Source organism: Macaca mulatta, chromosome 2, assembly GCF_049350105.2.
Source record: "Macaca mulatta isolate MMU2019108-1 chromosome 2, T2T-MMU8v2.0, whole genome shotgun sequence".
Classification (NCBI taxonomy): Eukaryota; Metazoa; Chordata; class Mammalia; order Primates; family Cercopithecidae; genus Macaca; species Macaca mulatta.
The window spans coordinates 108,234,984-108,262,696 of NC_133407.1; the positions used below are offsets into that span (position 1 = coordinate 108,234,984).

The 27,713-nt window shown below is 48.3% G+C and overlaps 2 protein-coding genes across 4 annotated transcripts in view; one reads left to right on the top strand and one right to left on the bottom strand.

The window, feature by feature from the left end:
• TGM4 (transglutaminase 4) overlaps positions 1 to 23,109 on the top strand; it is a 31,157-nt gene extending 8,048 nt beyond the window's left edge. Inside the window, exons 5-14 of the mRNA XM_028843489.2 lie at positions 1,501 to 1,619; positions 4,787 to 4,894; positions 9,586 to 9,760; positions 9,855 to 9,993; positions 11,930 to 12,033; positions 14,994 to 15,245; positions 18,123 to 18,401; positions 18,991 to 19,160; positions 19,303 to 19,439; positions 22,100 to 23,109. Of these exons, the coding sequence (XP_028699322.2) occupies positions 1,501 to 1,619; positions 4,787 to 4,894; positions 9,586 to 9,760; positions 9,855 to 9,993; positions 11,930 to 12,033; positions 14,994 to 15,245; positions 18,123 to 18,401; positions 18,991 to 19,160; positions 19,303 to 19,439; positions 22,100 to 22,241 (1,625 nt within the window). The 3' untranslated portion in view covers positions 22,242 to 23,109. The remainder of the gene's footprint in view (positions 1 to 1,500; positions 1,620 to 4,786; positions 4,895 to 9,585; positions 9,761 to 9,854; positions 9,994 to 11,929; positions 12,034 to 14,993; positions 15,246 to 18,122; positions 18,402 to 18,990; positions 19,161 to 19,302; positions 19,440 to 22,099) is intronic.
• Positions 23,110 to 24,101: 992 nt separating this feature from the next.
• ZDHHC3 (zinc finger DHHC-type palmitoyltransferase 3) overlaps positions 24,102 to 27,713 on the bottom strand; it is a 60,813-nt gene continuing 57,201 nt past the window's right edge. For all 3 annotated transcript variants that reach the window (XM_001114753.5, XM_015131164.3, XM_015131158.3), the window contains one exon: positions 24,102 to 26,960. In XM_001114753.5, coding sequence (XP_001114753.2) covers positions 26,712 to 26,960 — 249 coding nt within the window. In that variant the 3' untranslated portion in view covers positions 24,102 to 26,711. The remainder of the gene's footprint in view (positions 26,961 to 27,713) is intronic.

Sequence of the window (27,713 nt, forward strand, 5' to 3'; positions counted from 1 at the left end):
GGAGATCAAGACCATCCTGGCTAACATGGTGAAACCCTGTTTCTACTAAAAACACAAAAAATTAGCTGGGCATGGTGGTGCGTGCCTGTAATCCCTGCTGCTTGGGAGGCTGAGGCAGGAGAATCACTTGAACCCAGGAGGTGGAGGTTATAGTGAGCCGAGATCGCGCCATTGCACTCCAGCCTGGGAGACAGAGCAAGACTCTGTCTCAAATAAATAAATAAATTATTTTAAAAAATAAGCATTAGCATAACACTTTCATCTACTATCTATATAACAGTTTGGTCACTTTAAAAAAAAAATTTTTTTTTTTTTGAGATGGAATTTCGCTCTCGTCGCCCAGGCTGGAGTGCAATGGCACGATCTTGGCTCACTGTAGCCTCTGCCTCCTGGGTTCAAGCAATTCTCCTGCCTCAGCCTCCCAAGTAGCTGGGATTACAGGCACGCGCCACTACACCCAGCTAATTTTTGTATTTTTAGTAAAGACGGGGTTTTGCCATGTTGGCCAGGCTGGTCTCAAACTCCTGACCTCAGGTGATCCACCCGCCTTGGCCTCCCAAAATGCTGGGATTATAGGCATGAGGCACCGTGCCCAGCCAGTCACTTGATTTTATCATGTTCTTTATAACATTGTTTTCTCTCCAGTACAAGATCCAGTCTAGAGTCACATTTTACATACAGTTATGTCTCTTTACCTCCTTTAATCTGGAACAATTTCTTAGTCTTTGTCTTTTTGACATATTTTTGAGGACTAGAAGTCCCCCTTTTTAACAGATCATTCGTCATTTGGGTCTGATGATTCATCATCTTTAGATTCAGGTTACGCAGTCCTTGCTGGATATTATGTAAACGATATGTCCTTCTTGGAAAATCATATCTGGAGGCACACAATGTCTGCGTGCCCCTCATTGGGAATGTTAAATGTGATCATTTGGTCAAGGTGTTGTCCAGTTTTTCTGCTATATAATTACTATCTTTTTCTTTGTAATGTGGACACATTAAAGACCGTCCAAACATCCTGATCCTTATCAAAATTCTCCACCCCTAGATTTAGCATCCACTGATGGTTCTTGCTTCAACCATTCTTCTCTGTGATGGTTGCACAGTGATTTTCCAAGGCCAGCTCTCTACCATGTTTACCTGCTAGCCCCTGGCATTTGCTGTAGGCAGAGCCCTCCCTTCACCCCCATCTACCTCTCTCTCTCTACCATCTGTATGGACTCATGGACTCTCTCTTACTTTTCAGTGGTTTATGATTCATCCTTTTCTTAACTCATGCTTAAATTGCTCCAGATTTTCCCAGGGGAAGCCCCCTACAGCTGGCTCAGGAAGTTCTTTTGGATATTTTCCCTCCTGCTCACCTCCCTCCCCCCAACATTGGGTGTTCCAAGCTCCTCACAAAGACCTTAAAGCTCCCTCAGCACAGACAGTCCCCAGTGGCAAGCCTGCCCCTGTCCCAGGGCAGACTGTAACCTCTGTGGATGTGTGGTCTTGCTTCAGAGGACACGGTTTTCATGCCTGACGAGGACGAGCGCAAAGAGTACATCCTCAACGACACAGGCTGCCATTACGTGGGGGCTGCCAGAAGTATCAAATACAAACCCTGGAACTTTGGTCAGGTAATGATTTGCCGTCCTGTGGCTGGACCAGGCCCCATCTGTTAGACCACCCTTTTGGTTGGGTAGTAGCCAGTAAAGGTTCTGGAGAAAGGGTTGTGAACCTCAGGTCAAACGCCAGCCTCATACGGGTGAAACTTGGCCAGAGAGGGGTGACCTGCCTAGGCTGCACAGATGGGGTGGAGTCCTGGGCAGAAACCCTCCCACGAGGACCACCCATGGCCTTTCTCACCCACCCCAAGGCTCTCTCCTACCCCCCACGGCTCTCTCCCACCCCCCACGGCTCTCTCCCACCCCCCACGGCTCTCTCCCACACACCACCCCCGCCACATGGCTCTCTCCCACCCCCCATGGCTCTCTCCCAACCCCCACAGCTCTCTCCCACCCCCCATGGCTCTCTCCCACCCCCCACGGCTCTCCCACCCTGCCACGGCTCTCTGCCACACACCACCCCCGCCACATGGCTCTCTCCCACCCCCCATGGCTTTCTCCCAACCCCCACAGCTCTCTCCCACCCCCCATGGCTCTCTCCCACCCCCCACGGCTCTCTCCCACCCCGCCACGGCTCTCTCCCACACACCACCCCCGCCACATAGCTCTCTCCCACCCCCCATGGCTCTCTCCCAACCCCCATGGCTCTCTCCCACCCCCCCACGGCTCTCTCCCACCCCCCACCACGGCTCTCTCCCACACACCACCCCCGCCACACGGCTCTCTCCCACCCCTCATGGCTCTCTCCCATGCCACAAGGCTCTCTCCCACCCCCCATGGCTCTCTCCCATGCCACAAGGCTCTCTCCCACCCCCCATGGCTCTCTCCCATGCCACAAGGCTCTCTCCCACCCCCCATGGCTCTCTCCCATCCCCTGCCTCCCAGTGTATTTACCGAAGAACCAAGCACTGTTACAAGGAAGCCCTGTTACAATTAGAATGTTGGTGTTGACAAAGAGCTTTTAAACGCGAGGGAGAGTTTTTCAGAGACTTGTGTGGAGGCCTCTGCTGAGTGGAGGGCCAATGCCTTCGTGCAGCCATGAGGCAGGAGAAGCTGGGGTGTGAGGACGTCAGACACCAGATGCTTCCCACCTCCCCTCCCCTCAGATTTGGCAACAACAAGCTCCTGGGAAATGCCAGGCATTTCACAGCTGCCTGAATTTCTCCTCTTCCCCGGGGTCTGGACACCTAGGACAGGGCGGAAGCAGGGACAAGGGAGGAGGGACTCTGAGCTGGCGAGGCTCATGCTGTGTGCTCTGTGCAAGGTGCGCCCTGCGTGCCCTCTCCACCCTCACTCATTCCTAGAAGGCCCTCAGCATCCTATCCTTACACATGAGGACCAGAGGGAAATGAAATGGGAGGGAGTAGCTGGCAAGGAAACAGTCAAATGAACCACAGGAGGGATAGGGAAGAAGGAATCACCTGAATCCTAGGGGGTTTCCCCTCTTAGAAAATCAAGGGGTGGGCGGGGCGTGGTGGCTCACACCTACAATCCCTGCACGTTGGGAGGCCGAAGCAGGCAGATCACGAGGTCCGGAGATAGAGACCATCCTGGTTAACACGGTGAAACCCCGTCTCTGCTAAAAATACAAAAAATTAGCCTGGCGTCGTGGCATGTACCTGTAATCCCAGCTACTTGAGAGGCTGAGGCAGGAGAATCACTTGAACCCAGGAGATGGAGGTTGCAGAGAGCCGAGATCACACCATTGCACTCCAGCTTGGGTGACAGAGTGAGACTCCATCTCAAACAAGCAAACAAAAAAGAAAAATAGAAAATCAAGGGGTGATTTTAAGAAGCCCAAAGAGTGACTGGGTATGGAGGCTCGCATCTGTAATCTCAGCACTTTGGGAGGCCAAGGTGGGAGGCTGGCTTGAGGCCAGGAGTTCTAGGCCAGCATGGGCAACATAGGGATACCTGGTCTCTACAAAAAATAAACAAATTAGCTGGGCATGGTGCTGCATGCCTGTAGTCCCAGGCAGAGCTGCGGGGAGGGGGACTGCAGTTGGAGAGGGAGGTGGGTGGATCACTTGAGTCCAGAAGGCTAAGTCTTCAGTGAGCGGTGATTGTGCCACTGTCCTGTAGCGTGGGCAACAGAGCAAGACCCTCTCTCAAAAAAATAAAAAATTAAATAAAAATAGAAAGAACCTCAAAGAATTGTAACCACAAAACTCCCCCAGACTCCTTCTGGAACATAAACATTATGGTCTATTCCTTTTATTTTGGTAGTTTTCCCCCTCAGGTTACAAAAGTAACATATGTACTTCAACTCTGTAAATATACAGATATTTACAGATAATCACAGCTATTGAATCATCCAGTTTAGATAGCAGATTTTATGGGATATAAATGATATCTTGATAAAGTGGCTTACAGTAAATAGAATTTCAAAAGTAATGTGCTTATCACAAAAGACTTAGGAAATACAGAAATGTGGAAAGAAAATAAAATTATTCATAACTTCCTCCCTCAGTGATAACGACTTAACGTTTTAGTGTATTTTATTCTTTTATCTATTACTAAGGCTTACATAGTTGTAATGCTATTTGTGCACAACTTCGTAGCCTGTTTCATTATTTATTTATTTTTATTATTATTATTTTTTTGAGACAGAGTTTTGCTCTTGTTGCCCAGGCTGGAGTGCAATGGCGCTATCTTGGCTCACCGCAACTTCCGCCTCATGGGTTCAAGCAATTCTCCTGCCTCAGCTTCCCGAGTAACTGGGATTACAGGCACGCACCCCCATGCCCGGCTAATTTTGTATTTTTAGTAGAGACAGAGTTTCTCCATGTTGGTCAGGCTGGTCTTGAGCTCCCGACCTCAGGTGATCCACCTGCATCAGCCTCCCAAAGTGTTGGGATTACAGGCGTGAGCCACCATGCCCAGCCTGTTTCGTTTATTTAACTTGATTACAAAGGAATTTCCCCATGGTATTAAAAACTTGTACTTCCTTTTAGTGGCTGCATGCTATAGCTCTGTAAACTTACTTAACTATTGCCCTGTGGCAGGACATTTAAATGGTTTCTAGTTTTCAATGCTGTGGTGGACTTTTTTATGAGACTGTAGGCAGGGGAGATGGGTTACGCTACAGGGTGGCTGTGACATGCAAATTAGGTGGTATGTGTTAAGTTTCTGACGCAGGGCAAAGTCTTAACTGCCTCTTTCTTCATTTCCCGAAATAGTTTGAGAAAAATGTCCTGGACTGCTGCATTTCCCTGCTGACTGAGAGCTCCCTCAAGCCCACAGATAGGAGGGATCCTGTGCTGGTGTGCAGGGCCATGTCTGCTATGGTAGGTGTGGAAAGCCTGGGCTGATGCTGTCCTGTACTTGCCGATTGCTCAGCCGTTTTCTGTTTTTCGCGGGCTAGACTGGAAGCTCTTTGAAGTACACCACAGTGCTATGGCCAGTCAACTGTTCAAAACTATTAAGAAATAGACATTGCTGAAATCTGTTCTGAGCGCAGGTTTTCAAGTCAGATCTGAGTCTGAACCCCAGCCCTGCCACTTATGGGCCGATCTTAGGTGTAAATGGCTTCACCTGTCTGAGCCTCAGTTTCCCCATCTGCAAAATGATAATACAGAAGGTTCTCTTTCTACCTGCAAGCTGGGCTCCAGTTGGGTGAGCAAACTGGTCCAGTTCACTTGGGACTTTTCTGGCTTTAGCACTGAGAATACTGTGTTCCAGGAAACCTCTCAGCCTTGGGCGAGCAGGATGGTTGGTCACTCTATTCCGCCTGGCCTCTTGGAAGTCAGTTTGTTCAGAGTAGCAGTTCTCAAATATTTTGGTCTCAAGACCCCTTTGCACATTTAAAAATTATTGAGGACCCCAAATAAGTTGTGTTTATATGGTTTATATTTACCAATATTTACTGTATTAGAAATTAAAACTGAAAAGTTTAAAACTATTTATTCTAAAAGAATAATTCCATTACAAGTTAACATTAATAATGTATTTTTACTTTTAAAAACCTATGTTTTTCAAAGCATAAAATATGTAGTGAGAAGAGTGGCATTGTTTTCCATTTTTGCAAATCTCTTTAATGTCTGGCTTGCTAGGAGTCAGCTGGGATTTCGTATCTGCTTCTGCGTTCGTTGTTTCAGTTGGAATATATGAACATCTGGCCTCACACAGATATGTAGATTTAAAAAGGCAGAGGCCAGCTGGGCGTGGTGGCTTATGCCTGTAATCCCAGCACTTTGGGAGGCCAAGGCAGGCAGATCATGAGGTCAGGAGATCAAGACTATCCTGGCTAACACGATGAAACCCCTTCTCTACTAAAAATACAAAAAGTTAGCCCAGTGTGGTGGCACACACCTGTAGTCCCAGCTACTGGGGAGGCTGAGGCAGGAGACTCACTTAAACCCGGGAGGCAGAGGTTGCAGTGAGCCAAGACCATGCCACTGTATTCCAGCCTGGGTGACAGAGCAAGACTCCATCTCAAAAAAAAAAAAAAAAAAAAAAAAAAAAAAAGCGGGGCCGGGGCAGGAATATTCCTGAAGCTCCATAAGTGGCAGTTTCTTAAAGTTTGTTGCAATGTGGAATCTGAAACCACAATTTTTCATCCTTTGTACACTTAGGAGAGAATGAGAGTGAAGAAGGCAAATATTACCTTGGGATTATTATGCAAATAGTTTTGATCACAGACCTTGGAACTCCCAGGGATCTCCCAATACCAATGAGGACCTCTCTCCAAAGGTCCACTGAGTTCAGTCAAATGGCTGCTCTTGCCATCTGTGGGAGGCAGGCAGATATATGTTCATCTCCAGGAGAGTCTGTGAGCTGAACTGCTGTGACAGACGGATCTTAAGTAGGGGCCCTTGAAATGCCCTCCTTGCAGAATGACTGTGAGCCTGTGCCTGTTGCACGTGATTTGCCTCATAAATGCTGGGGCTCCTGTTCCCCTGCACCCTAGGGGCTGGTAGGATTACCGGGGGCCCTCACACTGACCCTCTTGGGCACAGGAGTCCACCATGCCTGCTCTTCCCCCCTCACCCCCATGCTGGTATGTTCATTCTCTAGCCCAGGGGCCAGCAGGTGGCCAGGCTGGACACTGAGAGAGAACAAGTAAAGGAGACCAAGTCATTAGCAGGCAGAACTTGCCATGAGGGGCTCTAGTTCTCAGTGGTGCAGGTGGACTTGCACATACCTGGCTCCTTCTCCTTTCAAGCTCTGTGACTCTGGACAAGATTCTAAACCTCTCTGGGCTTCTGTTATCACATCTTTTGGGTGATTATGGGGTCTCAATAACACACAACAGTGCCCAGCCCAAGGTCTGACATGCTTTGGGCCCATGAGTAGCCTATTCCCAGGTCATTCTTACGAGTGTTGGGGTTTGGGAAGCAATGGGCTAAGCCACTGCTTGTTTCAATGATGAGGAAACCAGCCAGGGGAGAAGGGGCAGTTGGCCAAAGACTGCACAGTGAAGTGGTGGTTGAGCCAGTTCTGCTGACTCCTGGTGCAGTGCTCCTTCCTAATGCCCTCCCAGCCACCTCCTCAGGCTGGGAGGCAAGCATGGGCAATTCAGAACTCCAAGGTATTCCAGGAGTCACTTCCAAAATTAGGTTACTGCAGATTAGCTTCCATGCTCAGGAGTCTGAGAACCCCAGCCCGCTTCAGAGACCCTCCCCATTCCAGGTTCCCTATAAAGGTTGCCCCTTAACTCCTAGAAGTTCGTGGCTATCCATGGGCCTCCCGGATCTGTGAATTTCTGACTAGCAGGCAGAGCTTCTGGCAGGGCCGCCTAAAAGACGACTCCCACACCAGGCAGGGAACCTCGGCAGGGCAGTGAGTGCATTCATTATCCATTGCTAAGTAACAAGTTACCCCAAGACACTGTGGCTGAAACAACAAACATCCATTATCTCCCATGTCTGTGGGTCAGGAATCCAGATGTGGTTTAGCTGAATGTTCTGGCTCAAGATCTCTGGGGGAGGACCTACTTCCAGGCTCACTCACCTGGCTGTGAGCAGCCTCAGCTCAGGGCAGCTCACAGCACGGCAGCCAGCTTCCATCAGAGTGAGCAAGTAAGAGGGGGGCGCCCAGGCTGGAAGACACAGCCTTTGTCACCTCATTTCAGAAGTGACAGCCATCACTTTTGCTGCATTCTGTTGGTCAGAAGTGAGTCGCTGGGTCTAGGAAAGGGGATTACTGGGGGCCATCTCGGTGACTGCCTACCACACCTGGGCATAGGAATGTGCTTTGTTCCGCAGGGGGTAGAGCTTCATGCATCAGGAGTTTTGAAAGTACTGATGTCCTTTGGGCTCAGCGTCACTCCCCTTCTTTCCCTATCTCCTCCCTCCCTTACATTGCTCTATAGACGGCTTGGGTCTAGCAGGCGCTGACAGGCTGGGGCCACTCAATTTCGCAGGAGGACGCAGAAGCTGGACCAGATCAGTGGCTGGGTGACAGTTAAGATAGGAGGTGTGTTTCCTGCTTTGCCTAGGACCCTTGCCTGTCTCTCTTTCATCTGTTTTCATTCCGTCTGACCACTCTGGAGTCTGGGGGTGGCCTCTGCTCTCTCTCTGATTTTGATGAATGAAGAGGCTTGTCCAGCCACAGGACCTGAGAGGTCATGAGAGGCCCAGGCCACACCGTTGTTTGAGACTTCTTGTAAATTTTTTTTTTTTTTTTTTGAGACGGAGTCTCGCTCTGTCGCCCAGGATGGAGTGCAGTGGCCGGATCTCAGCTCACTGCAAGCTCCGCCTCCCGGGTTCACGCCATTCTCCCGCCTCAGCCTCCCGAGTAGCTGGGACTACAGGCGCCCGCCACCTCGCCCGGCTAGTTTTTTTTTTTTTTTGTAATTTTTAGTAGAGACGGGGTTTCACCGTTTTAGCCAGGATGGTCTCGATCTCCTGACCTCGTGATCCGCCCGTCTCGGCCTCCCAAAGTGCTGGGATTACAGGCTTGAGCCACCGCGCCCGGCCAGAAACTTCTTGTAAATTAAAACTGAACAAACCCCCAAACAGGATTCAGAAATTGTGGCATACTATAAGGGTTTTAGTTTAACAAATGGACATCTTTAACATGCTGGGAAACATGAGGCGCTGTAATTGTGCTTTTCACAAGGCATAACGGGGTTTGCAAAGGATGTTAGTGTGCAGGCCAGGAGGGGATGGGTGGATGTGGTCAAAGTCAGGCCACCACCAGATCAAAGATTTGTGACTGTGTCACTTTTCATGTTTTCGGAGGGCTCCTCTGCACCTGCCTCTACAACCTTCTTTAGAGATTCCGTTAAGTGCTTTCAAAGGTGAACTCACAAGCTTTGTCCTCTCTCTGGTTTTAATAAGGTGGAAAGGATCGTCCAGCCAGGGCTCCTCAGGGGTTAAGAGAGGTGCAGGCCACTGACAATTTAAAAATGGAAGATGCCAAAACAGGCACAGACTTAACTCAGGTCATCCTCAAAACAACCTAAAGGGACTGGGCATAGTGACTCACGCCTGTAATCCCAGCACTTTGGGAGGCTGAGACAGTTGGATTGCTTGAGCTCAGGAGTTTGAGACCAACCTGGCCAAAATGGTGAAACCCCGTCTCTACGAAAAACTACAAAAATTAGCCAAGTGTGGTGGCGTGCGCCTGTAGTCCCAGTTACCTGGGTGGCTGAGGCAGGAGGATCACCTGAGCCCAGGAAGTTGAGGCTGCAGTGAGCCGAGCTCACACCACTGTACTCCAGCCTGGGCTACAGAGCAAGATCCTCTCTCAAAACACAAACAAAACCAACCTAAATGTAGGTGTCGTAATGATCATCATTTTACAAGGGAGGAAACTGAGGCACAGAGCAGTGAGCATCCTCCCTGGTCACTCACACAACTGACATGCTCCTTGGCCCTTCTTGGCACCCTGCCTGTTCTGGATAGCCCGTGTCCTCCAAGTGCTCTGAGACATTGTGAGGTGTCCACTTTGGGGGCTGGGTGGCCAAGCTGGGCTGGCAGCACCGTGTTCTTCTGAGGAGTGGACACTGACCCCACCCCTATGTGTGTGGCAGATACACTTTGAGAAAGGCCAAGGCGTGCTCGTTGGGAACTGGACTGGGGACTACCAAGATGGCACAGCCCCATACAAGTGGACAGGCAGTGCCCCAATCCTGCAGCAGTACTACAGCACGAAGCAGGCTGTGCGTTTTGGCCAGTGCTGGGTATTCGCTGGGATCCTGACTACAGGTAAGTGGGAGATGCAGGGGCTGAGAGGAGAGGTACCATGGGAGGGACTCCCAGCCCCCACAGTTGCCAACCACCGCACCTTGGATCATTTCAGTGCTGAGAGCGCTGGGCATCCCAGCACGCAGCGTGACAGCCTTTGATTCAGCTCATGACACTGAAAAGAACCTCACGGTGGACACCTATGTGAATGAGAATGGCGAGAAAATCACCAATATGAGCCGCGACTCTGTCTGGTAGGTTCCTCCTTCTCAACCTGCCCTGTCTCCTCCCAGGAACTTCCTTTTTTTCTTTTTAGAAACAGGGTCTCTTGCTAGGTTGCCCCTTCTGGTCTTGAACTGGTGTCAAGCAGTCCTCCTGCCTTAGCCTCCCAGGTAGCTGTGATTCCAAGTGCAAGCCACCATGCCTGGCATCCCAGGAGTTTTCTAGCCCAAGCCCAGTCTCCAGGACCTCCCAGCCCAGAGATTCTGCTGAGCTGTGGGACCCCTTCAACCTCCCTCAGAGATTGATTCAAGTTGTAGGCCAATGCTCACTGCTCCTGAAATTCAATATTTTTCAACATTTGGCCTTGGACAATCTGTGCTGGAATCACCTGGGGGTGATTGTTTTAAAATGCAGATTCCTGGCCGGGCACGGTGGCGCATGCCTGTAATCCCAGCACTTTGGGAGGCCGAAGTGGGTGGATCACGAGGTCAGGAGATCGAGACCATCCTGGCCAATATGGTGAAACCCCATCTGTACTAAAAATACAAAAATTATCTGGGCCTGGTGGCGCGTGCCTGTAATCCCAACTACTTGGTAGGCTAAGGCAGGAGAATCACTTGAACCTGGGAGGTAGAGGTTGCAGTGAGCCGAGATCGCGCCATTGCACTCCAGCCTGGTGACAGAGCTAGACTCCCTCCCAACAACAACAACAACAACAAATGCAGATTCCTGTACTGGAGCTTTTGCCTCTATAGGGGAAGGGCCAGGAATCTGAAGTTCATGTTAGCACTTGGCCCAGGAGATCTGATATATACCACTGTTTGAGAACTTTTGACGTAACCGGTACCCACTGGCCAGCATGAAGCTTATGTCCTTTGTTCTCTGATCCAGAGCACATGGGCCCCTTGCAAGCTAAAAGTGACCACAAGATAGAAAAGGGAGAATGAGAAGTTGCAGAGGGAGTAGACGGGGTGGGAAGGTCAGGGCATGATTACAAATTCCCGAGGCATTTCAGTTGAAGTTGGAGCCTTACAGATTTTATTTAAATACTGCTGAGACGTTCTAGTTCATGTACCAAGACAAGAAAAAACAGGAAGACTTGGAACTTTTGGAAAGGAGGCACTAACCAGTATTATTTGTAGATGATATACAGTTGACCCTTGAACAGCATGGGTTTGAACTGTGCAGGTTCACTCATAGGCAGATTTTTTTCAACTGAGTACAGGTGTATTTGTGGGACGTGAAACCTGCCTATACTGAGATCTGACTTTTCCTATATACACGTTCCACAGGGCCAACTGCAGGACTTGAGTGTGTATGGATTTGGGTATACTCAGGGGTCCTGGAACCAATCCCCTGTGGATAGTGAGAAACGACTGTTAATTTTCTAGCTAGAAAACCAAGAGCACCAACTTAAAAATAGCAAGATTTAATATGAGAATTCAGAGACTGGCCAGTTACAAAGTTGCTGATCCACCAAATCAGAATCCCAGCAAATTGAATACATTCATTGAATGAATGAAATAACAGTTGTAATCTTTTACTAGGCTGTGACTGCACAGCCTAGTGCATTTCACCCATTCGTTCAGGAAAAGTTTATTAGGTATCTGTTATGTTTCAAACACTGCAGATGTTAAGACAGATAAGATTTAGTTCTGCCTTGAGTTCACCACCTCTAATGGTGAAGACTCCCAGGTTCTTTGAGATCCATAGGCACGGTGAGGGTCTCATGAGGTTCCTCCAGCCCTGCCCACTGCACACAGCTCTGTGCCCTGGGAGGCTTTCTGAGAGGCAGGTGGGACTCAGCGGTGGCCCCTTCCTTGCCAGTGTTGACAAAGGCTCCCAAACCCCTGAGAACAACTTCAGTGGTTCCCTGGTGATGAAGATGTCTCTGGCAATTTTGGCGTGTTTATCTCTAACTAGGTTTGTGGGTGGTCTGGGGTGGGGCCCGTTCCCAATTTGTGGCAGGAATTTCCACGTGTGGACGGATGCCTGGATGAAGCGACCGGATCTGCCCAAGGGCTATGACGGCTGGCAGGCTGTGGATGCAACGCCGCAGGAGCGCAGCCAGGGTGAGTGGGTGGCAGGAAGGCGCTGGGCATCCGTGATGCTCTCCTTACATGGCCCCGGGTTCTGTGGGTCTTGGGTACGCAGCCAAGCAGGTGGGGAAAGTTTTAATACAAATTTCCCAACACAAAAAGCATGCTCAGTCCTTCCTGCTATTCCCACTGAGCAGGGGCTTCAGTTTGCTGGCTATTTTTATGAAGTAATGCCAATGACAATACTGTTAAGAGCAATGAGATGGTAGCATTTAAGGGTTCCCTACTGCGTGCCATGCTCAGTACCAACATGATCCATTTTACTCACAACTAACCTTTCAAAGTAGGTTGTTACTATCCTCATTTTACAAATGAAGAAACTGAGGCTCAGGGAGGTGAAGTGAGTTGCCTGAGGTCACACAGATCCACGAGGCTGGACCCGGATTCAGCCCAAGTCAGACATAATGGGGATGCTTATCTCAATTGGTTATGGGTTACCAACTCCTGGGTAAGACAGTGGCCCCTTATAGCTGGAAGGACCTTGCCAGGGGAGGGAGGGTGTCTTTGTACAGCTGGGGAAACAGGCACGGGTTTGGTCTGAGGTCACTTGGAAAATCTGTGGAATCAAGTTATCTTTATTTTAAATTGTGAGTCCTAGTACTAAAGACAAAGTCAGCCCAGTAAAGGGAAAATAGATTAGCTCAATAGTTCTCAAATTTTTAAAAATTATTCATTTATTTATTTGGAGACAGAATCTCACTCTGTTGCCCAGGCTGGAGTGCAGTGGTGCAATCTCGGTTCACTGCAACCTCTGCCTCCCAGATTTAAGCAATTTTCTTGTCTCAGTTTCCTGAGTAGCTGGGATTACAGGTGCACGCCACCATGCCTGGCTAATTTTTTAATTTTTAGTAGAGGCAGGCTTTACCATATTGGTCAGGCTGGTCTCGATCTCCTGACCTCAGGTGATCCACCTGCCTTGGCCTCCCAAAGTGTTGGGATTACAGGTGTGAGCCACCGTGCCTGGCCTTTACTTATTTATTTTTATTTAGAGACGGAGTTTCACTCTTGTTGCCCAGGCTGGAGTGCAATGGTGCAATCTTGGCTCACTGCAACCTCTGCCTCCTGGGTTCAAGTGATCCTCCTGCCGCAGCCTCCTGAGTAGCTGGGATTACAGGTACCTGCCGCCATGCCTGACTAATTTTTTGTATTTTTAGTAGAGATGGGGTTTCACCATGTTGGCCAGGCTTGTCTCAACCTCCTGACTTCAGGTGATCTGCCTGCTTCAGCCTCCCAAAGTGCTGGGATTACAGGTGTGAACCACCTCAGCCAGCCTCAAACTTTTTTTTTTTTTTTTTTTTGGAAAAAAGCAGTCCGACTGCTCAGAAGGAAACTTTGTGTGCCACCTCGTAATGTAAAGTAGAACTGCTCCAGCTGAAGTGTGGTCAGGGACCAGCCAGCCCCTCCCTGACACCTCTGCCTCACTCCTGCAGCCCCTGAAGTAGATGTCTCTCAAGGTTCTTCTAGGAATAAGTCATAGTTTGGCTGTGAACCTTATCCCAAGGATAGCAAATTCATCTGCCCACAGAGCCACAGAGTGAACAGGGCTGTCTACTTGGGAAGATGGGGACCTAGAGACATGAGCATGCAGATCCCCAAAGGCATTCAGGTTAAAATTTAAACATACTTTGCAGGCCTCACACCCCTCAGTGTGGGACTCCTGATTCCTCCAGCTGCAGTGTGAGCCCACATGGCCCTGAGGCAAAAAGTGCTGTTAAAAGTGAAAACAGCCTCTATGTTTCTCCAAAGAAAAGGCATTGCCCTTATAATAGGGGGTGAGGGTGGTGGGAGGTGGCCCCCAGAGGTGGGAGGAGCAGGTGATATGCCCATATCCCCCTATACTCTGCAGGAAGATTCTCAGCAGGGCAATGTTGAGGGCTCTTTCCGTCCAGGGAGTCTAAGTAGCATTTGCTGAGGTGGGACAGTAGCCATGGCAACCAGGCAGTGAGTACCCCAGTGCCACTATCTGCCTGAGAGGCAGAGGAAGCCCTGTTCCCTGGCCAGAAAAGAGGCCTTAAAAGCCCACCTAACCTGCTCACTTTATAGATAAGGCCAGAGAGGGAGGGTGGGGATGCCCAAGGTTAGTCAACAACTTAGGAGAAGAACCAGTATTAGATTAGGAGACCAGTTATCCTGAGTCCTAGTCCTCCAATACACTGACTTCACAGGTTTGGCTGCCTTAAAGAGGCAAGGGGGAGGAGCCTGTGTGTTGAGGATTAAATAAAATAACAGAAGCAGAAACCCAATGCCCAGAATATAAGGGTGTGTAAAAACCAAAGCTACTACTGAGGAACTATCAACCAAGAGACTAATTCTCACTAAGTTGTCAATGACTAATAAGGGGAACTCTCTATCCCCATGCTAGAAATAAAAAGACAGCTCTTAAAAAAAAATAAATAAATAAAAAGACAGCTCTTAGAATGGAAATTTTCTTATTAGCCCAGATCCATAAGCAACAGCTTGCATTTGTTTTAGGCACAGGGCTAAGTACTTTGCCTGGATTATTTAATTTAATCTTTGCAATAGCCTTAGGAAGTAAGCGCAGTTTTTATTCTTAGTTTTCTAGGAAATGGAGCCACAGAGAGCTGAAATGACTTGCACAAGATCACATAGCTCCAAGGCGTGATGCCAGGAATCAGACCCAGATTGTGTATCTCTGTGCTCTACTGGGGACTGATGTGCTGGGATGAGTTTAATAGGCAGTGTGACTTCCTATTACTGGGACGGAGGATTTCTGATACTCTTCAAGTCAAAGCTGAGATATGCCCCTCTTTTCAGAATAGTTAGGACAGCCTAGGAAATGAGCACCCAGATGCTTCTTGGGCAAAGTTTGCTTGCCAGTCCTGTTTGAGTTTGGGAATCATTGCTGCCACTGGGTCCAGGTTGGGTGGGCTGGGGAATCTTACTGAGAGTGACCACCTCTGGCTTCCCCTCAGGTGTCTTCTGCTGTGGGCCATCGCCACTGACCGCCATCCGCAAAGGTGACATCTTTATTGTCTATGACACCAGATTCGTCTTCTCAGAAGTGAATGGTGACAGGCTCATCTGGTTGGTGAAGATGGTGAATGGGCAGGAGGAGTTACACATAATTTCAATGGAGACCACAAGCATCGGGAAAAACATCAGCACCAAGGCAGTGGGCCAAGACAGGCGGAGAGATATCACCTACGAGTACAAGTATCCAGAAGGTGGCCAGCATCACAGGGCTCCTTCTAACTCAGCCCCTGAGTCACTCAGACCATGAAAATACTCAAGATTGGGGGTGGGCCTGGGCAACATGGTGAAACCCTGTCCCTACCAAAAAAAAAAAAAAAAAAAATTAGCCGGGTATGGTGGCATGTGCCTTTGGTCCCAGCTACTCAGGAGGCTAAGGTGGGAGGACTGCTTGAGCCAGGGAGGTTGAGGTTGCAGTGAGCTGTGACCATGCCACTGCACTCCAGCCTGGGTGACAGAACAAGACCCTGTCTCAAACAAACAAACAACAAAAAAACACAAATCCTAATTGAGGCCTTTGCATTGTTTGACCAGCTCATTCACCTTGCTAAGACTGTCCGTGCTCTCCAGTGCCCAGGAGATTAGACATCTTCTCAGCCTGGCTTTCTGGCCCCTGCAGAGCTGGCCTCTGGCTCCCTTCCTGAGCTCAAGTTCATCCCCTAGCCATGCTGCCTGCTGTTCCCTGAAAAGGCTGGCTACTTTCACCCCTGGCCAAACCTCTGCTTATGCTTTCCCCACCTGAACTGTCTCCTTTGCAATCTCTACTATCCACAGGCCAATACGCTGCCTCTGTTCTTGATGTGCCTCAATCTTACAGATTTGTATTTCCCCTGTGGCCCATTGGCTGTGGTTCCTGTACCACGTGGTAAGGAAAGGAAGACAACTCTATACAGCATCCTCAAAGGGTGCAAGAGTCCAGACAGGGGCAAACTGAAGATGGGATGTGATTAAGAGGAAGGCAGGAAATCATAAGGACTCATAGATGAGGGAGTAATTTGCTGTGCTATGGGATGGCAGATGGTACCCATGCAACTGGGGCTTTTCCCACCCTCCATTGCAGTACAGTTACAAGCAGGTCAGTTTGGACCCCTGGGTTGATTGTGAGCTTGCATAAAACCTTGCACAAGGTAGGCCTGCAATAAATATTTCTTCCATATAAATGGGGCAAGTGATGGCTACCAAGGCAGCTCAGGACAAACTGGAGATCTCCACTTTGATGTCTCTTTGTGTTCAGAGTGGATGTGGATGGAGAGCTTTGTAACCAAGCTCAGAAATTCCTGTCTTACAGCTGCTATATCTGAGATAAAATCTTATCCTCAGGGTTGTGTTGAAAATGAGCAAACTTGATTAAAAGCAATTAGGTCAGGAGTTTTTTTTTTTTTTTTTTTTTTTTTTTTTTTTGGCAGGGTGACAGAAGTTCAGAGAGGGAGGGATATGATAGAGAGGGAGACCAGTGGTATCTGTCAACTGCTACACTTGATGGTGTCCCTCAGGTCTCTGAGGCTCTATTCTCTTTTCCTCATTGTTTTTCCTTTCTGTCTCTCAGACTAGATAATCTTATGACCTGTCTTCAAGTTTGCTGATTTTCCTGCAAGCTCTAATCTGCTATTATTGTACTTTTCAACTCCAGAATTTATATTTGGTTCTTTTTAAAAAATAATTTTAATCTCTCTCGATATTCTGTATTTGGCAAGCCATTTGTTCTCACGCCTTTTTTTAGTTCTTTGAATATATTTAAAATAACTAATTTAAAGTCTTTGTCTAGTAGGTTCAATGTCAGGGCTTCCTTAGGGACAGTTTTTATTGACTGTTTCCATGTTCCTCCCCTCCAACCCCCGCACTGCCATATATGGCCTATACTTTGTATGTTTTGTAATTTTTGGTTAAAAATTGGACATTTTAAAAAACATAATATGGCAACTCTAGAAATCAGATCCTGTCCCCCGTCCCAGGGTTGCTTTTGTTGTTGCTATTTGTTTAATGACTTCTGTGATGTAATACCAGAAAGTCTGTAATCTTTCTTGTCCATGACCACTGAATTCTCTGCTCAGTTTGCTGAATGGTCAGCTAATGATTGGATGGATATTGCTTTAAATTCCTTGAATCATTAAGACTCCTAGCCTTTGGCAAGGGGCTCTGTGTACAAGTTGGGGTACATTTCATTGCTCTGGCAGGCAATTTATAATTCTGCCTTCACTTCTTGCTTGGGCAGAGCCTCAAGGTCAGCTAGAGGTGAGAGCTTAGAGCCTTATCAGATCTTTCTCAGACGGTCTAGATTTCCAGGATTCTGTCTGAGCTTTCCAAAGCCCCTATGGACATTTTGTTCCTCAGCTTTTCCTTTTAAGATTTTTGGTCGGCTTCTTTTCCCCTCAACTCCCTTCTTTTCCTTGTTGCCTTAGGAAACTGCAATTGTAAACAATTGCTGTAGGTTGGTTGTTTGTCTTAACAAATGCTCCAGGGAAAAGGCTGTTGGTAACGAGGGAGCTCTGAGTCAGGTCAATGAAGACAAACTCTGTGAATGAGGGTTTCCAGGAAATCGCCCTTAGGTGAATTAACAACAATTCTCTGGTAGTGGAGCTTTTAGGGAACTCCAAAACCATTCTGTCCCCTCCGGAGGTGGCTAGGCTGCTGGTTTTCACTGTGATTTGGTGCTGTTGGTTTTTGAGTCTACTGTGGAGCTGGAGAGAAGGGGAGATGGGAATCAGAATGCCACAAAACTATTCTTACTGAGATTGTGCTGTTTTACTTGAATAAATGCTCCTTAGATTATTATAAGCCTTTAGTTAATGTCAAGAGTTCTGAAAAAATTGATTTGATAATTTTTGCCAATGTTCTCATTGCTTTTATGGAAAAGCAGATTTTTGGAGGACTTTTTTCTGCCATTCCCACTGATGTCAAAATGTGCTATTGCTTAGGAATGGGGATTTGAATGCTTCTCTCTGTGAATCTATAGCTCAGGAATGTCTCTGGAGTCCTGGCCATGCAGATGGGCTCCTTCTGCCACAGGGGTGGTTGGGACATTTGGCCCTTGAAGGAGCACCCAAAGGAAGCTGTCTTTGTGTCTCTTTCAGGCTCCCCTGAGGAGAGGCAGGTCATGGATCATGCCTTCCTCCTTCTCAGTTCTGAGAGGGAGCACAGACGACCTGTAAAAGAGAACTTTCTTCACATGTCGGTACAGTCAGATGATGCGCTGCTGGGAAACCCTGTTAATTTCACCGTGATTCTCAAAAGGAAGACTGCTGCCCTACAGAATGTCAACATCTCGGGCTCCTTTGAACTACAGTTGTACACCGGCAAGAAGGTGGCAAAACTGTGTGACCTCAATAAGACCTCGCAGATCCAAGGTCAAGGTACCAGAACCAGGGGGAGGAGAGGCCTCAAGTGAGCTCAGGGTCCCCACAATCTGAAATCCCTCTTCTCCTCTGTGGACAACTTCCATACGTTAACAAATTTTTGTGTGTGAGTTAACACAAACAAACATTTATTGAAAACCTACCCCTTGGTAGTCACAAGAAAGCCAGGCACAGAGGAAAAGTGGGCCAATAGACCACTGGACTAGGAGCCGGGGTCTATCGTAGAGCTATAAATTAGGGGTGCTGAAAGTGTCATGAGAAGTCTTCTGTGGTGGCAGAAATTTTAATCTCAGATGCCCAATCAAATCAATGATCATGAGTGCCCAGGGCACAGTGTTGGGAACAAGTGGGATGTCCTGATGACAATGGGTAATGTCTGTCATGCACTCAGGATGGAAGCTTGGAGAAATTGGCCAATTATTATTCCATCTTGAGCCCAACGTCTTGTTTTCTAAAGAGAGTATGGGACATGTCCCAGGTTATCCAGTTCAATTCATACAAAGTTAATCTAATTCTGTGCTTGATGAGGAAAACTCATGGGGCCTATGATGAATGACCTCTCCCCTCCACCCTGACTCTTTGGCAGTATCAGAAGTGACTCTGACCTTGGACTCCAAGACCTACATCAACAGCCTGGCTATATTAGATGATGAGCCTGTTATCAGAGGTTTCATCATTGCGGAAATTGTGGAGTCTAAAGAAATCATGGCCTCTGAAGTATTCGTGTCTTTCCAGTACCCTGAGTTCTCTGTAGAGGTGAGATTCCTGCAGGCCATAAAGGGCTCCTCCTGCCTGGAAGTTGGCCATGGAGTGTGACGGGGTCCTTAAGAACCCTGAGGGTCCTTGGTTGGCTCATGCATATCTTCTCTCCCCATCTCTCCTCCCCACCCTACTACAGTTGCCTAACACAGGCAGAGTTGGCCAGCTACTTGTCTGCAATTGTATCTTCAGGAATACTCTGGCCATCCCTTTGACTGACGTTAAGTTCTCTTTGGAAAGCCTGGGCATCTCCTCACTACAGACCTCTGAACATGGGTGAGTCTGCCTGAGGTATTCTTACAAACAGAAATATACTTCTGGACATATATCTTGCACATGTGTGCATATTCTTGAGATGTGAATTCCCAGTATGGGGTCATAGGGTCAAAATGTAGATACATTTTGCTAGTGCCAAATTACTTTCAGAAAAGATTGCATCAATTTATGCTCTATCAACAGATCTTTTTGATTCTTGCCAATCTAGTGGTTAAGTAATCTCATTGCTTTACTTTGCATCTCTGATTATTTGTGAGGCTGAGTATTTCTTACATTAATTGACTCTCTCCTGTGAATTGCCTGTTCCTAACTTTTGTCCATTTTTCTACTGAGTCGTTTATTTTTACATATTAGTATGGAGTCTTTACACAGTAAAGAGTGTTATGTGCTGTGAATTGTTTATAGCAGTTTGTATTTAAATTTTTAAATTTAATTTTTAATTTATTTATTTTGAGACAGAGTCTCACTTTGTCACCCAGGCTGGAGTGCAGTTACAGGATCTCAGCTCACTGCAACCTCCATCTGTCCCCAAGTTCAAGTGATTCTCTTGCCTTGGCCTCCTGAGTAGCTGGGATTACAGGCATGCACCACCACACCTGGCTAATTTTTGTATTTTTAGTAGAGATGGGGTTTTCCCATATTGGCCAGCCTGGTCTTGAACTCCTGACCTCAGGTGATCTGCCCACCTTGGCCTCCCAAAGTGCTGGGATTACAGGCATGGGCCATCATGCCTGGCCAAACAGTTTGTATTTTTTTAAACACTAAGATGTCTTTCACCATTAGAACTTTTAAATTTTAATGTAGTCAAATTTTTCAATCTTTTCCCTTACGGATACTGAATTTCTTTTTCTTTTTCTTTTTTTTTTTTTTTTTGAGATGGAGTCTCGCTCTGTCGCCCAGGCTGGAGTGCAGTGGCTGGATCTCAGCTCACTGCAAGCTCCGCCTCCCGGGTTTACGCCATTCTCCTGCCTCAGCCTCCCGAGTAGCTGGGACTACAGGTGCCCGCCACCTCGCCCGGCTAGTTTTTTTTTGTATTTTTTAGTAGAGACGGGGTTTCACCGTGTTCGCCAGGATGGTCTTGATCTCCTGACCTCGTGATCTGCCCGTCTCGGCCTCCCAAAGTGCTGGGATTACAGGCTTGAGCCACCGCGCCCGGCCTGGATACTGAATTTCATGTCATCCTAGGTGCATAGAAATTTTCTCTTATGCTTTCTCTAGAATTTCCAGCTTTATTTACACAATTAGGTATTTATCTGGAATTTTTTTTGGGTGTGGTGTGATGTGGAGCTCCAACTTTGTGTATGGTTTTCCTAGTACTTTGTAGCACTGCCTTTATTAGGCTGTAAATTCCCATATATATCTGGGTCTCTGGACTCTTTAATTTGCTATTTCATTTGTCTTCTTCTACTATAACATCATACCACTAAAATTATTATAGTCCTAAAATAATTTTATATGATTATCATATCTACGTATTGATATGCATTAGGCAAATCCCCACCCCCCACATTTTTGTCTATAGAACTTTTAGAATCATCTTGTCATATAGTTTAAAAACAGTTGGGATTTAAGTTGATACTGCATTGAATTTACCTATTTATTTGGGGGAGAATTGTGCCAAATGACAATATTGTGTCTTACCATCTAGGAATATGAGATTTTCCCATTTTTTTCAAGTCTTTTTTATTACCTTTAGAAAAGCAATATTGTTTTCTTTATATACCATATGCACGTTCTTAGTTGGGTTAATTCCAAGATGCATCAGTATTATAGCTTTTATGAATGGAATATTTTTCATTATATTTTCTAATCGTTTGCTGGACTATATGGAAATTGATTTTTGGCATGCTGATATATCCAGCAAAAACCTTTACTGAACTCTAATATTTTGTTTCTAAGAGGTTTCTGATGGTCTCTTTCTTACAGGATGTCTGAATCTTCCAAGTAAAAACCAGTAGGCTCCTATTTTCGTTAGATCAGGATTTATCACATTTTAACATGCACACAAATTACCTGGGGAGTATTGTTACCGTGTAGATTCTGATTCAGCAGGTTTAGGGTGGAGCCTCAGATTCTGTGTTTCCTACAAGCTCCCGGGTGATGCTAGTATTGCTGAGCCCCAGAACACACTTTGAGTAGTGAGGGGCTAGACAATTCCTTTCATGTGGATTCAACATAAGATACATGTTCCTCTTAGATTTCATGTAATAGATAACTGTTGCTAACACCCGTGAAACAAGAACATCTGTAGTAAAGTCAGTCAAGACTCCAGGGAAGGCTTGTGAAATGTCAGATTTGGAAGAGCTTCTGGAAACCAGCTGGTTCAACCATCTTGCTTTACATCTGAGAAAACTGATAGCAGCACCCAGGGTGTAGGTCCTGCTATAGAACTTTTAGAATCATCTTGTCATATAGTTTAAAAACAGTTGGGATTTAAATTGATACTGCATTGAATTTACTTATTTATTTGGGGGAGAATTGTGCCAAATGACAATATTGTGTCTTACCATCTAGGAATGTGCCATGCCCTGGAATGGCCAGGGCTTTTCAAAGAGGCTGAGCTAAGGCTCGGCTTTCTGGCTTCTCACCCAACTCATCTTCTTCCTCTTCCCGTAACATCCTTGGCTGATTGTATGTCCGTATGTCTTTGAATTTTCCAGGACGGTGCAGCCTGGTGAGACCATCCAATCCCAAATAAAATGCATCCCAATAAAAACTGGACCCAAGAAATTTATCATCAAGTTAAGTTCCAAACAAGTGAAAGAGATTAACGCTCAGAAGATTGTTCTCATCACCAAGTAGCCTTGTCTGATGCTGTGGAGCCTTAGTTGAGATTTCAGCATTTCCTACTTTGTGCTTAGCTTTCAGATTATGGATGATTAAATTTGATGACTTTTATGAGGGCAGATTCAAGAGCAGGAGGTCAGAAAGGCCAACACAACCATAAGCAGCCAGACCCACAAGGCCAGGTCCTGTGCTATCACACAGCTATAAACACCAGCCTAGGCCACAGAATCCCATCCCTTTCCTGAGTCATGGCCTCAAAAATCAGGGCCACCATTGTCTCAATTCAAATCCATAGACTTCAAAGCCACAGATTCTCTCCCTGGAGCAGCAGGCTATGGGCATGGGAGTGGTTAGAGAATCCCCAGTAGCCACCCGCTGGCACCCCGTGAGAAGCTGCCATATTTTCAGGCCATGGGTTTGCAGGCCCTGAAAGCACCTGTCAACTGGAGTGCTCTCTCAGCACTGGGGTGGGCCTGCTAGAAGTGCATTCTCCTTCTATTGCCTCCATTGTCCTCTCTCTATCCCTGAAATCCAGGAAGTCCCTCTCCTGGTGCTCCAAGCAGTTTGAAGCCCAATCTGCAAGGACATTTCTCAAGGGCCATGTGGTTTTGCAGACACCTCTGTCCTCAGGCCTGAACTCACTATAGAAACCCATGTCAGCAAACAGTGACCAGCAAATCCTCTTCCCTTATTCGAACTGCTGCCCCTCAGGAGACTCCAGGGGACAGGCATTGCTTCCTCCCTGGTGTGAACTCTTTGGTATTCCATCCGCCATCCTGGCAACTCAAGGCTGCTTCTGTTAACTGAAGCCTGCTCCTTCTTGTTCTGCCCTCCAGAGATTTGCTCAAATGATCAATATGCTTTAAATTAAACTCTGCTTCAAGAAAACTCTGTGGTCCCTGAGTCCTTTTTCCTTTACGCCAATAAGCTTCTTAAAGTATCCTGTGCTGGGGGTTTATTTTATGTGGTCACTGGGGAGCCGTGGAATCCTTTGGCGTCCCCAGGCAAAGGTGCTCCGAGGAGTTGGCTTTTTTTTTTTTTTTTTTTTGAGGCGGAGTCTCGCTCTGTCGCCCAGGCTGGAGTGCAGTGGCCGGATCTCAGCTCACTGCAAGCTCCGCCTCCCGGGTTCACGCCATTCTCCTGCCTCAGCCTCCCGAGTAGCTGGGACTACAGGTGCCCGCCACCTCGCCCGGCTAGTTTTTTGTATTTTTTTTTTAGTAGAGACGGGGTTTCACCGTGTTAGCCAGGATGGTCTTGATCTCCTGACCTCGTGATCCGCCCGCCTCGGCCTCCCAAAGTGCTGGGATTACAGGCGTGAGCCACCACGCCCGGCCGGAGTTGGCTTCTTTATTGTCTGTTCAGTACATCCAACCCCTCTCTCAAAGGTTGTCACCCCAACTGGATACACACCCTGGCAGAGGCACATGCGTAGCTTGAATGAGGGTTATTTTGTGTCTAATTCACAGGACAGTCATGGGTGGGATACCTGTCATCCTCTGCCTTTCCAGCTGCCCAAGTGAAAAAAACCTCAATCCTGGTCACCCTTGCCCCTGTTGCCCACCTCCCTGGCATACAGTAGGTGTTCAATAAATGTTTATTGAAGGAAAGGTAATTGTTCCTTCTGCTGGAAATACCACAAGGGTGGTAACACAAACAGAAGGGTTTGGTCAGTCACTCCACAGCACAGTGTCCGATCCCAAGAGGTGATAAAGCCTGGCATGGCCACTGTGTGGTGCCGTATGACACTGGTCTCCCACACTGGGAATGGAAGAAAAGTAGCTTTCCTAGAGGTGCCTTTAGGGTGACCCATGAGGAAGGACACTGCCCAAGGGTTTGGGCTGGGATCTCTTAATTAAAACAGGAGACTCTAGTCACTGAGGGTGAGCAAAGAGCTTTTTATTCAAAGAAAGAGGCAAATTGCACCCACTCTCTCTCCCTGTAAGATCTCATCGGGTTTTGACTTCAGTTGCAATGTTTTCAGTTTGAGGCTAAGCAGAATGTTATGCTGTGAACGGTCACCACAGACAGACCAGTGTCGCTGGTATAGGGAGGCGAGGCTCAGGGTTGGACAGGTTAATTACCTACATAACCCTGGCTGTGGCCCAGCCCAGCACCTTCCAGAACAGGGACTGACATGGCTGAGGTCTACCTTGGAGATGGGGTCAGTGATGAGGGGAGGCAGGGTCTGCCTCTGTGCAGGTAAAATGCCCCCTCACCCCAGCCTTCCTTTCCAGAGCAACCAATCTGAAAACACTTTGGCTTTGGGGCTGCTGTGTACCTCTGCTTTCAGGCCAAGCTGGATCCCTAGAAGAGGAGTTTGAAGCCCAATGTGCAAGGACATTTCTCAAGGGCCATGTGGTTTTGCAGACACTCCTGTCCTCAGGCCTGAACTCACCATAAACACCCATGTCAGCAGTGACCAGCAAATCCTCTTTGCTTATTCGAACTGCTGCCCCTTAGGAGACTCCAGCGGGCAGGCATTGCTTCCTCCTTGGTGTGAACTCTTTGGTATTCCATCCACCACCCTGGCAGCCCAGAGATGCTTCTGAGTTAGGACAACAAATAGGGGGGCCCTATAGTCAGAGCAGCTCTTACCCAAAGTGGTGAGCGTCGACTTCCTGTCCAGATTGCAAGTTAACGGCCTTTACAGCTGACTCAGGCTCCTATGTTGTTATTAATAAATATTAAAGCTGATAAGGACCAAGAAAGTGGGCCTGCAGCCTGACTGTGGGAGGCCCAATGTCTTTCTGGTTGCTCTGTTAATGTTAGAATCCCCCATCACCCCTCTTGTGGGTCATACTTGGAGAGCTCTGAGCAAGGATTAGGGCAGAGGTGACTTTGTGAACATTGGGCCTTTTGAGCAATTAACCCCAGGCCCTTGTGGGTCATCAGTTGTAGAGAGACGGTCTCTGGCAGGATCGTCACCCTTCACAGTGTCCAAGGATGCTGTCCAAGAACCAGGATGCTGCTTGGCTCTTTTCTTTCTCATAGTCACCAGTTTCCTTTCTCAGTGTCCTGAGACTGCACCTCCAAACACTGACCTTCTTCTCCTCTGAACTAGAGCCACAGGCCACTTGGGGCCAGGACTCATGCCCTTTTGCCTGGAGCTGGAAGGGGGACCCTGACACTGAGGCCTTGCAGGGGCATGCTCTGCTGAGTGCCTATGCCCCTGCCAATCCTGACGCCAGTAGATGCTGGGGAAATGGCCCAAAGAGAGGAACAAAGGCCCGTGGAGCGAGTGGGTGGTGAATCCACTTCTTATACCAAACGGGGATAAGAACTCTTCTGTTGGGCTTTGTGCAGAAGATGCTGCAGCAACCACTGGAATGGGGTTTAGGAGCACCAGAATGCTGCTCAGACCTTCAGAAGTGGTCACAGACACCCTAGGCTTCAAATGGGGTGAATAGAGGGCAGACTCATCCTGGTAGGGTATGTGTGTCTGTCTTCCTGATTCATCTGATTTGTCAGTCAGCAGGCCCTGGCCATCACCCATCTTTTCAGAGACAAGATGGGCACCAATTTGGGAGAACTGGCCTCAAACACACAGGCAGGGTTTATGGTTAGTTCTACCTACGTGTGTTATTAGACTTCCTCCAAGAGGTAACATTCAACTAAGTTCTCATGGGAGTGGTTAGAGAGTCCCCAGTAGCTCTAAAGACGTCCTTCCCGGTACCCACACCTGTGAATGGCTAGATACGTAGCCATAGGCAGGACAGCTCCCAGCTGTCTCGCTCAGTGAAGACTCTGGTGTCTGTGGAATGGGGGCTCATTTTCGGCTCTACTGTTATAACCCTGGCTCTGTCCGTGCTGGCCATGTCCTGCACATGTCTATTTAGAGCTAAATGCAGGGTCCTCTTTGAACCATGCCTGGCCCTTGCAGGTAGATGTGGCAGCCACCTCTACCTCCTAATTTCAGCAGGCAGCAGGGGGAAGCCCTTTCCAGGGAGTGGCTGGCAGCTCTGCAGTCTTTTCAGGCTAGTCTCCCCTGATGTCAGTGTCCCAACCCAGGTCACCAAGGCCAGCCCTGCCCAGTCCTTCTGTCACAATCTTAATTCTCAAAGCCAGGAGCCAAGGCCCCAGCCTTCCCAAGAGAAGACAGAAATCCCAGGGAAAGCCAAAGGCAAGCTCTTTTCTGCCCCTGGGCTGCCCTGTTCAAAAGCTCCCTTTGCTGGGCTGAGAATGTAAAAGCCGCCCAGTCTTGGAGAACGGTTCTTGACGAGCCCTCTCAGTGCAGACTCTTCTTAGATGAACTCTGAGAAAGCCCCCATCCTCCTCTGATGTCCCCAGCCTACTCCCGACCCCCAGACCTGGCCCAACATGGAGAGATGAAGGAGGGGTTACAGGGAATGGCAAGGCCAAGCGAGTGGCTCAGGGAAGTGCTGGGGGTGCTGGGAGTGCAACATGCCCATGAGCCCCGTTATCCAAAACCCCAGGACGAAGGTTGACAGCACTTTTTAGTGTTTGCTTCTCTCCCCACAGCAGCATCTATTCATCTGTCACCTCCACAGAGTCCTCGTCCTTTGTCTCCTCTGATGGATCCTCCATTGTTTCGGTGTCTGACAGCGATGTCACCTGCCGCACCATGTCTTTGTCACTGGGGATCTCTGGCTGACACGGTCTGGAGAAGGGGTTGAACCAGTTCAGGGAGAAGTCCCCACCAAAGGTCTCCTTTACTGACTGCCAGCTCCCCGTGCGCTCCCTGGGCTGGTTCTTTCGTTTGAGGCGCTCGATGCCCTGGAGGGAGAAGGGGATGAAGAGCGTCAGCGTCAGCGTGTTGCTGGGCTGTGCAGCTCATGTACACACCCCCAGCTACGGCCCAGCAGTGGCGGGGTCCAGGGCGTGGGTAAGATGGGGTCTGAGAGGGCAGCCTGTTGTGGCCCAGCTCAGCCCCGAGAGGTGCCTCGGAGGACTTCTGGGGCGTGGGTAGACAGCAGCGTGGAGGAACACAGCAAGCAGGGTCTGCCTGGCCGACTGACGTGTTCTCCACCCACCACCCAGCCCTCCCCTTCTTTCCTTCCACAAATGCAATGCCAGATGATGGGCAGGGGCCAGGCTGATGAGTGGCTGAGGCATAAGGGGGACCACGCATCCTCTGAGGCCGCTACAAACTGGTGACCCCCTCCTAAATATTTTTGGCCACTCCCACCAGGGTAGATAGGGGCTGCAAATACAGCAGAAGGATGATGGGGTTAAGGAGAGAGGGCAGGACACAAATAGCATGCGAGGTGAAGAAGTGGGTGCTCATACAGCTGGTGCCAACATGCAGTAGGCAGCCGGAGGGCACCCAGGACCACTGTGGGGAGGTAAGGTTGTGCTCAGGCCTGCTCATGCAGCAGATGCACCCTGCAGCCTCTTCCAAGCTGTCAACTCACCTGCCTCAGCTGCAACTCAGCCACCAGGCCACAGAAAGGGTGTTGGGGTGGGGAGATGCCCAGAGGAGGTAAAGACATGGCCAGGCCAGCTCTCCAGGCCCACAACACCCTGCAC